Raw genomic sequence first — 10292 nt, forward strand, 5'->3', positions numbered from 1 at the left:
AAGACACCTAGCTGCCACCCTAATGAGGGTGGCTTCTTCCCTCCTGCCTGAAGCTGTCACAGATACTTCCCAGCTCTGATGTGACATTGGTCCCATGCTGATAGGTCTCTGCACATTTTAGTCCTGGCTATAAGCCATTCTTAACCAGGGGTGATAGCATTTGGGGATAAGGGTGAGGTTTGGCTGCATCACTCGCATCTCTAGTCATGAACAAGGGAAAGAGGCGGGGCTCATGTGTAATGCAGCATCAGGGGAGGAACTGCTTATGTAACTGGGACAGCAGATTTAGCAGGAGAGAGGAGGCAAAGGCTTGGGGATGGGAGCAGTGAGTTGTCGGAAGGGGCAACATGCCCAGATGGCTGCTCCTCATAAGGTAGGGTGTGGGGCTCTGGTAGCTTGTTTAGGGGAGGTGAAAGGCATGAGCTTGAGGCCTGGGAACTGGTAATAACAGTGTTGTCCACTGTGGGGGTGGGGCAGGGAGGCGTTACCATCAAAGTATTTATGGTAGGTGCAGTACTGAATCTCTGATGCCTTATGGGGAAAATATCCAAATATTACTTTACTAGAGGATTTTAATTGTGTGCAGGAAATCTAGACCTTGGCCTGAAGCAAGGGTAGTAGCAATTTTGCCTGGGGTTCAAATTTACATCTCTAGGGTTGAGATTTGAGGGAGTGCCTGCTAAATGGGCAGAACCTGTAATGCCCCAGGGGCAGCAGGTTTAGTGGCTCCCTTGGTTCTCAGCAGGGTGGCAACATCCGGGGCCCCTGGGTCCGAGGCTAGAAGAGCCTCTGGCCAGGTGTGGGGACCACCAGGTCAGGTCTGCAAGAGTTGCTGTGGGGACTACAGGGGCATCACTTCCTGCACCAGGAGACCCTGGAGCCAGCCCCACTGCTAGTAGAGAAGCCTCTGCCTGAGTGGCCAGTGCCTCAGTTCATCAACCTCTTTCTGCCGGAGTTTCCTATTAGGCCCCTTAGGGGGCATCAGCAGCTGAAGGTAGGTCAGTGGAATCCCTGGAAGGGGTCTCAGTCTTGGGGAGAAATCTAGAAACAATCAGTCTGAACTGCCCTGTTCTCCACTTCTCTGTACAGATTTTAGGCCTTGTGGCTAAAGGCTCCTTTGGAACTGTCCTCAAGGTGCTAGATTGTGGCCAGAAAGCAATATTTGTGGTGAAGGTAGGGACCTAGATACTCTTCCACATTATTCTCTAGTCCCTGCCTCCAATCTTTATTCCAGAAAGGTTGGGAGGAATAAACAATTTAATACACTATTCCCCACTAGGAGTCATCACTCCTCTCCTTTTATAGGTGGTGCCCAAGGTAAAGGTCCTACAGAGGGACAACCTGAGGCAGTGCAAAGAGGAGGTCAGCATCCAGGTATGCACAGAGCCCTGGAAAGGATCCTAGGAAGAACCAAACCACAGGCGGACAAAGCACCTTTCTTGTCCAACTGTCCTGCTTTTCCTGACTCCGACCCCTCCCTCTTCTTCAACCAAGAGATCCCAGGAAAAGTAGCTATCAGTAGAGTAATTCTAGGTCCTGCCAGGGAAATCTCTCCAGCATGTCCAATGTGTTCCTTAGTACTGGGATTACCAGGCAGGCAACCTGTACTGAGAGGTGGGGCAACAGCTTCCTTTCTGCACAACTAGGTAAATCCTGACTTCTTGGCTGCCTTGATCCTCAATGACCCTGATCCTAACTTCTTGTTTTCTTGTCCATAGCGACAGATCAACCATCCTTTTGTACACAGTTTGGGGGACAGCTGGCAGGGAAAACGGCACCTCTTCATGAGTGAGTGACTGGATTCTCTCCTCATTCCCAAGGGTCCTTCTACCATACTCCCCACCTGACATTACCCATCCCTTTGGCTTGTTCTGCCTTTGCTCTGTTCTCCTTTTCATAGTACTTCTCTCTCCCAGAGGGAGAGGGAACAGCAGGTGGCATCGGTTTGGGCAGGAGGCATACGATGCCTTGAGCCCAGGCATAGTAGCCCCCAAATATTGCCTAGACTTCTGGTACTTTGCAGTGTGTAGCTACTGCAGCACAGATCTGTACTCCCTGTGGTCCGCTGTTGGCTGCTTTAGTGAGGCTTCCATCCGCCTCTTTGCTGCTGAGCTGATCCTGGTGCTGTGTAAGTGAAACAGGAGTGGTAATAGAAATGAGGGAAGAATTAAGCGGGGAGGGAGGCAGAAGAGAATTGATATTAACTCTGGAGGTCAAAGAACAGGGATAGGAATGGGGTGGGAGCTATCAGGGAAATTGGAAGGACAGGAGAGCTTCAGCACACCCCATGCTTGCTGTCATCCACAGGCTATCTCCATGACTTCGGCATCATCCATCGAGATGTGAAGGTAGTTAAATGCTTTTTCATTTTGTTTAAGGAGGGACTTCTGTAAGACGTTGCAACAGGTCCAAGAAGGCGGGAGAAGCTGCTGAGAACAGTTGACCTTGGGGCCCTCATGGGTGTTAAGGATTTGGGCAAGGGCCCTCCAAGTATAGACTTGGATGCTGAGCTAGGGCATCTTCTTCAGCTGGGGGGTATAGTATACATGATGAAAGAGGATTGAAAGGAAGAGGATGAATAACTTCTCACCTGTGATTTTTCAGATGGAGAATATCCTTCTGGATGAACGAGGTAAGTCCTTTTCTTTTCCTAGTCCCAGAATGAGAGGTACCTCAGTTTGGAAGTAAGTCATGGCTGATGAGGGTTGGAACAGAGTGGTGCTGATGGCTTGCTTTTCACAGGCCATCTGAAACTGACAGACTTTGGCCTGTCCCGCCACCTGCCCCAAGGAACCCGAGCCTATACTATCTGTGGCACTCTTCAGTACATGGGTGAGAGAGAAGCTAAAGCTGGTGGGTAAGCATTGGGCAGAAGGATAGCCAACAGATATCAGTGACAAGTATCTTTCATATCCATAGCCCCAGAGGTCCTGAGTGGAGGGCCTTACAACCATGCTGCTGATTGGTGGTCCCTGGGTGTCTTGCTTTTCTCTCTGTCAACTGGAAAGGTGAGAGAATGGTAGTGATGTTGGGCAGAGAAGAGAGGAGTTGCCCTGCGGTGGGAAGAAAGAAGACCTTAGGAAGTCTTGCCTCATTCTTACTAAGTAATGACACCTTCCCACCCCTTAACTCAGTTCCCAGTGCCCGCAGAGAGAGATCATGTGGCCATGTTGGCAAGTGTGACCCACTATGACTCTGCGATCCCAGCTTCTCTTAACCAGGGGCTCTCACTCCTGCTCCATGAGGTAAGGGTGAGCATGACTTTCCTTCTTGACTACAAAAACCATTCACTTCTTTCCCTATCACTGAAGTGATATCTCCCCATTCCTCTGATTAATTATTAAGGGGGGATTCCAACTTGATCAAGTACTACCTCACTACTTGCCTTCTAACCAACACTTCAAATTTTATTCCTGAGTTCCTGGTCCTCCAAAGCTCGTCCCCATCCATAGCAGGTCACTTCTGAGAGAGTGGGCTAGTGCTGCTCTCTTACCACTACTACTCCTTTATTTCCTACCTTTGCCCCCAGATTAGCCTGTTTCTCCCACTTTTACATATCCTCTACTCTTTTGGGTTCTTCTCCCTGCCCTCCACAGATCCATGAACTTCTTTCTCCTTTTCCAGCTTCTCTGTTCAGTCCCTTTCCTATCCCAGTCTCTCATCCTTCATGCTCTATTTCTCTTCAGCTATTATGCCAGAATCCCCTCCACCGTCTACGTTATTTGCATCACTTCCAGGTCCACCCTTTCTTTCGGGGTGTGGCCTTTGACCCAGAGCTCCTACAGAAGCATCCAGTGAACTTTGTCATGGAGACACAAGCTACCCAGTCCAGTCCATCATCGGAGTCCATGTTCTTCAAGGACTTTGACTGTAATCTGGAGTCCTTCCTGGTGCACCCCAGCCTGGCTTGAGCTCCTCTACTGTAGTTGGGGCTCATCTGGGAACCTGAGGACCTCCTCTGCTGCCAATTCAGTGTTACCACCTTGATGATTCAGTTTGTTTTTACTTTGTAGCCTCTTACCATTCTCTTCCTCTAGGCGTTGGACCAGAGTTCACACTGGGCATTCTGCGGTTGGTAGTCACAATGCCCTAGTCCTCACCCCATCATACAACCCATCTCTCAATTCAACATCTCAGATCAGAGTGTGGACCTTTTCCTTTGTTTCATTTCTCCAGTGTTTATACCCTGAAGTTTTTAGCCAGAAGTTTATGCCACTTTTCCTTCTCCTTGTTTCTGTGCCATGTTTCCTTTTGTGAGCAATAACAGCACTTCATGGGTTCCCAAGGTACTGCTATTTATGTGTTTAATAGGCTTGTCAGAAGCAGTATGAATATTTTTCAGAGGTCTCAAAAGCTGGTATTTGTTTCAACCCCTAAATATGCAGGTAAAACATATGATCTGGGGGCTCAAAGTCAGTCTAACTTTTAAAAATTTAAAAAGTGAATCTAATGGCCTACTGTGAGGAAGAGAATAAGAAATGAAACATGGGTGGGTTAAATGTCTTCTCTAGGGGGTAACTGGAATAGCTATACATATTTTTTCCAAAACAAAACCTCTTTGAAAGACACAAGAATTCTTAAACTGATCACTTCCCTGGATGGCCCAGGTTTCAGTTGGTGATGGGCAAACCAAGGGATTAAGAGGCATGACATCAACCTTGAGATTTAAGATCAGAGATGTAACTCAAGAACCTTTTCCTTTAGGAAATCATCTGGACCTTAAATTTGTATACATTTCTGGCCTTTGTGACTTCATTTTTCTTAAACCATCTTCTTAAAAGTTTCATTTTCGTTATTCTTCAGTTATATCTGATCTCTCTTTCCAAACCAAAGAGAGTCTGGGAAGTATTCTGAGTACTATTTATTAATTTTGTCCCTGAATTAAGCCAGATTTGCCCTGTACATAGCTGGCATTTTACTGGCCTCTGCAGAACTGCTTTTTCTGAATTGTACTTTGGCAATCCATATGAAAATCCCTATGAAATTTAATTGCTGTAGATACTGCAAAGGGTGTTTATCATTATAATTCATAATGTTCTATATAAGGATGCATGGAAGAAATTTTCTCTGAACCCAGTTATTCTTTTCCTGAATTGCTGGTTGGTTTTTACCTTAAAGACAGTAAATATTCAACTGACTCTATTTTTCTTTTCATACTGATGGTAGACCACTTAGAGCCCAGTTTGTGGCCCACTTACAGCAAGTGTTTAGGACCTCATGTTATGTTTTGTATGCTAGCCACGTTCTTGGTTCCATCATCTTCCTTTTTGACCTTTACTTTCCTTATTCTCTTCTCATTTTTCTGTTTTAGTCCTTTTTTTAAAATCGTACTAGATTATCTCCATCTTTGTAAAGCCTTTTAGAATGAAGTTGAGATATAAATAAATAAATGAATGTATCCTTGATCCTTTTGATTATCTCATTTGTTTCTCTTTAGAGACTTTTTAGGCTTTATTACATATTTTTAAAGTTGTAATGACCAGAACTGCCACATTGGATAAAAACCAATACTGAATACTAGAAATGGGAATCAATGGCTTCTAAAATAGTAGTTAAGAGTATTAGATTGTAATTTAGGAGACCTGGTGCCTTGATCCGCCAATAAATATTTTGGTGTCTTTATACAAGTCATTTTAACTCTCTGGACCTAGTTTCCTAATGTATATAACCACTGGTTCTTCACTGTGGGAGATGGGTTTCAGATTTCTGTGATGCTTCTTCAAAGGGCAGATGCAGATGATTTTATGATACTGTGTGTCTGGCCCAGTGTTAATTAATGTTCAGATCGCCCAACATTATATATAGCCTCTCTGGTCACAGCAGCATATTGGTTTAAGGTCTTTAGGACATGGTTAACATAATGCCACTAGGGTCCCTTTTCCTGGGTCATGTTAGATAGCTTAGAGACCAGGATCATGTAAGTGTAGTTTGAATCATTTCTTATCAAATGAGGACATTTTTAACATACTCTCTTCAATCAGTGGTGCTTACAGCAGTGTTTCTCAGGGTAGAGTGGAGGCAGTGACAGAAAATCAAAGTTTCACCAAGTGTAATCTGAAAAAGCACTGCCCCCACCCCCCCACCTACCCCAGTTTTGATGTGCTCATCCCTGGAAGGCATTCTTTCCTGCCACCCTCCACCCCCATTCAGGATCACTGACCTAAAAATAAATACCTTCTACTTATTCACATGAAATTCATTTAAAAAAATTTGTTTTATATACAACCTGAAATGATCTTTTAAGTTTAGCCCTACATTTTGATTTTTCATTACCTAGAAGAAATCAGATACACTTTTAAGTATGGATATTTTGCTCTGTACTGCCTTCTATCTTTTCTAAGAATTTAAGATTAGTCTTATAAATAACAAAGACCTACTGTATAGCACAGGGAACTATATTGAATGTCTTGTAATAACCTATAATGGAAAAGAATCTGAAAAATATTTTATATATATATATATATATATATATATATATATATATATATATATACACACACACACACATACCTGAATGACTTTGCTGTACACCTGAAACAACACTGTAAACCAACTATACTTTATTAAAAAAAAAATTAAGTCTTAACACCAAACCTTATATTCTTTTTTTTTTTATTTTTATTTATTTATTTATTTATTTATTTATTTATTTTTTTTATATTCTTCTTTTAGAAAAGTGTCCTTTTAGTTCTACTCATTGTTTATTACCTCTAACCTAATTTATCATATATCAACCAGTTCATTTGTTCATTTGTTCATTGATTTAACAAACTGGTAATCTCAATTCCTTGGTTTACTTCTTTAAATAGAGTCTTCAATGTAAAAATTTTGTCAAAGCCTTTTTGAAAAATTGAATAAAATCATTTTCACTGTATTATTAGCCCCTGTTACAGGCTGAATTGTGCCCCCTCCCCATTGATACGCTGAAATCCTAACCCCTGTACTTCAGAATGTCACGGTATTTGGAGATAGGGTCTTTACAGGTGTAATTAAGTTAAAATGAGGTCTTATGGGTGGGCCCTAATCCATAATCCAATATGATTGGTTTCCTTATAAAGGGGGGGGACTTCCCTGATGGTGCAGTGGTTAAGAATCCGCCTGCCAATGCAGGGGACACGGGTTTGATCCCTGGTCCGGGAAGATCCCACATGCCGCAGAGCAGCTAAGCCTGTGCGCCACAACTACTGAGCCTGCACTCTAGAGCCTGTGAGCCACAACTACTCAGCCCGCGTGCCACAACTACTGAAGCCCACATGCCTAGAGCCCGTGCTCCGCAACAAGAGAAGCCACTATAGTGAGAAGCTTGCACACCGCAACGAAGAGTAGCCCCCGCTCACCGCAACTGGAGGAAGCCCGCGTGCAGCAACAAAGACCCAATGCGGCCAAAAATAAATAAATAAAAATCTTACAACATTTGGGAGACTAGACCTACAAACATGAGATGGAGGAGATACCTAAACCAAGACAGAAAATGAAAGCACTATAAAAGAAAAAGAAGGGCTTCCCTGGTGGCGCAGTGATTGGGAGTCCGCCTGCCAATTCAGGGGACACGGGTTTGAGCCCTGGCCCAGGAAGATCCCACATGCCGCGGAGCAACTCAGCCCATGCGCCACAACTACTGAGCCTGCGCTCTAGAGCTCGCGTGCCACAACTACTGAGCCCGCGTGCCACAACTACTGAAGCCTGTGCACCTAGAGTCCATGCTCTGAAACAAGAGAAGCTTCTGCAATGAGAAGCCTGCGCACGGCAATGAAGAGTAGCCCCCGCTCGCCCGCAACCAGAGAAATCCCGCATGCAGCAACGAAGACCCAACACAGCCAAAAATAAAAATTTTTTAAATTAAAAAAATTAAAAAAAAGAAAATACATTTACATAAAAGATGAACGAATCAATCAAGATAAGAAATCCAGATGCTTTGAAAGGAAAGATAACATCTTAACCTCATAAAAGTTTTATCTTTGTATAGCCAAAGATACCATTAATAAAGTCAATGGACAAAAAATAGATCTAAAGAAAAATATTTGCAATGTGATGGCAGTTAATGTCTATAATACAGAACTCTTACAAATTAGAAAAGAGAAGTAACCTATTTTTTTAAAAAGGACATGGACTATGAAGTGATGAATGAGTTAATTAGATCTATATCAGCTGACTTAGAAGGCTCAATACAAGACATTGAGTGGGAAAAAAATGCAGAAGTGTAAGAAATGATGCCATTTCTGTAGACGACTCTCAATGCTTACTTCCCTTCCGTGTGTGTGTGTGTATGTGTGTGTGTGTGTGTGTGAGAGAGAGAGAGAGAGAGAGAGGGAGAGAGAGAGAGGGAGAGGGAGAGAGAGAGAGAGAAAGAGAGAGAAAGAGAAAGAATGAAAAAGAGAACCTGGGAGGGAGAGGGGAGTAATGCAAATGTAAAGAGAAGAGGAAAAAAAAAGGCACTAGCTCTCAATCCCAGAGACCCCAGTCTGCACGTCAATTAATTTGGGTAAAAAAAAGTGTGTAAATAAAAACAAACAAAATCCTTGTGTGTGTGTATACATATGTTGTTGTTGTGCTTTTTTGGCCGCATAGCTTGTGGGATCTTAGTTCCCTGACCAGGGATCGAACCCCGGGCCCATGGCAGTGAAAGTGCCGAGTCCTAACCACTGGACCACCAGGAAATTCCCTGCATATGTTTTTATAAAGGCATACACACTATTTATTCGTTACCTCAGGCAGGTAGAATGGATGGGGGAGGCTGTGTGCCTTTAATATGTCTTTGCATTGTATTGTTTCACTTGCTCCAACGAGCATCTCTTATTTTTTAATTTGAAAAACGCCAAATTAAAAATATCATGCAGGGAGTTCCCTGGTGATCGAGTGGTTAGTTAGGATTTGGCACTTTCATCGCCGTGGCCCGAGTGCAATCCCTAGTTGGGGAACTGAGAGCCCGCAAGTCACGGAGCACGGCCTCCCCCCCAAAAAAATTCATGCAAAACAACACCAACAAATTAATTCTGCTTATGTTACCTATTTACAATAGTATTGTCCCTCTCGTCTACCTTCCACATCCCTCCTAATTTGCTGCTGGAAGCACTATATCTCTTTGGTTACTCACCTGGCATCTGACATACCAACTGCAACAAGGACTAAGCATTCCAAGTCACACTTTATATAATACAAGCTTTTACTACTGGCACTTAAGAGTTTTCTATCTTGGTTTTTCTGCCCCTCTCACCCTTGTTTTATTTGTTGGACCTTTTTGATTGACCAGAAGTACATATACCTTGGGCTTCCCTCTGCTAAGTCTGGGGGAATCCCAGGCTCAAGTCTGTGTTCTTCTGTTGTCTTTCTCCCAGTTTCCCAGTCAAGCAACTGTTATCTCTAGCGTCTTTAGGTTGCACCATTATGTTTCTAAAGCGGTGTTGTCCAATAGAAATAATGTAAGCCTCATAAGTAATTTAAAATTTGCTAGTAGCCCCATTAAAAATTAGGTAAAAAGAAACAGATGAAATTAATTTATTTTATTTAACCCAATGTATCTAAAATATCATTTCAACATGCAATCAATATTTTAAAATAAGATATTTTATTCTTTTCTTTTTTCATACGAAGTCTTCGAAATCTAGTTTGTATTTTACACCTATAATACATCTCAATTTGGACTAGCCACATTTGAAGTGCTCAATAGCCACATGAGGCTAGTGGCTATGGTACTGGACAACACAGTTCTAGAAGAGCCCATCCCCTGAGCGCCCCGAAGTTCGTAACATTATAGTTTTTCCTCTCTGGGTTATTGCCTTTTCCAAATTCATTATGACTTAAGAGTGTAAATAAGGTGCCGTGAGCGTTCAAAGGAACATACTTCATCATAAACTGTAACTCTGAATACTTAACTTTAGGCTGTTTCCAAAAATCAATCCCACCTCCAGTAGCTAATTCCCACACAGAGGGGTTTCAAGCGACAGGAGAATGCAGTAGTCGGTAGTGTGGGTGGCAATCTTGACTCTGCCATTTACTACCTGTGGGGCATTAGGCAAAAGACATTATCTGTGACTCGGTTCCTACGTCTGTAAAACGGGGATATTTACGGTGCCTACTTCATATGCCCTTTTGGGGATTAAAGGAGTTAAGATATAAAAGGCATTTGGAAGAGTGCCAGGTGCCTAATAAATGTTCAATACTTGTGAGCTATTATTGGTCCAGTAAACTTGTTGCGGACCCTGAGTTAAGTCCCAAGAAAACACCAGAAATTCTGAAGAGGCTAAATGACAGCGCAGGCTGAGAACCACGTCTCAGGCCATCACGGACGCAGG

The 10292-nt window shown here is 43.2% G+C and overlaps 1 protein-coding gene across 3 annotated transcripts; it reads left to right on the forward strand.

Moving 5' to 3' along the window:
- The first annotated feature begins 81 nt into the window (after positions 1-81).
- RSKR (ribosomal protein S6 kinase related) lies at positions 82-5405 on the forward strand. 3 transcript variants are annotated; one of them, XM_057535763.1, is made up of 12 exons: positions 82-373; positions 869-994; positions 1090-1173; positions 1306-1374; positions 1719-1788; positions 2024-2128; positions 2308-2348; positions 2605-2632; positions 2743-2832; positions 2920-3008; positions 3135-3245; positions 3687-5405. In XM_057535763.1, exons 1-12 carry the CDS (start codon positions 317-319, stop codon positions 3909-3911), a joined length of 1095 nt encoding a protein of 364 aa, XP_057391746.1. In that variant the 5' UTR covers positions 82-316; the 3' UTR covers positions 3912-5405. The 3 variants fall into 3 exon arrangements, with proteins under 3 accessions (XP_057391746.1, XP_057391747.1, XP_057391748.1); XM_057535764.1 differs by lacking the exons at positions 1090-1173; positions 1306-1374; XM_057535765.1 differs by lacking the exons at positions 869-994; positions 1090-1173.
- The last annotated feature ends 4887 nt before the right edge of the window (positions 5406-10292 follow it).

Source organism: Balaenoptera acutorostrata, chromosome 20 (genome assembly GCF_949987535.1).
Source record: "Balaenoptera acutorostrata chromosome 20, mBalAcu1.1, whole genome shotgun sequence".
In the NCBI taxonomy this organism is placed as follows: Eukaryota; Metazoa; Chordata; class Mammalia; order Artiodactyla; family Balaenopteridae; genus Balaenoptera; species Balaenoptera acutorostrata.

Bases quoted from the DNA above. Each gene is read 5' to 3' on its own strand.
- RSKR (XM_057535763.1), top strand. From the start codon at position 317: ATGGGAGCAGTGAGTTGTCGGAAGGGGCAACATGCCCAGATGGCTGCT. The intron at 2,633-2,742 runs GTAAGTCCTTTT...TGCTTTTCACAG, and splicing joins TATCCTTCTGGATGAACGAG to GCCATCTGAAACTGACAGAC. The intron at 3,246-3,686 runs GTAAGGGTGAGC...ATTTCTCTTCAG, and splicing joins TCTCACTCCTGCTCCATGAG to CTATTATGCCAGAATCCCCT.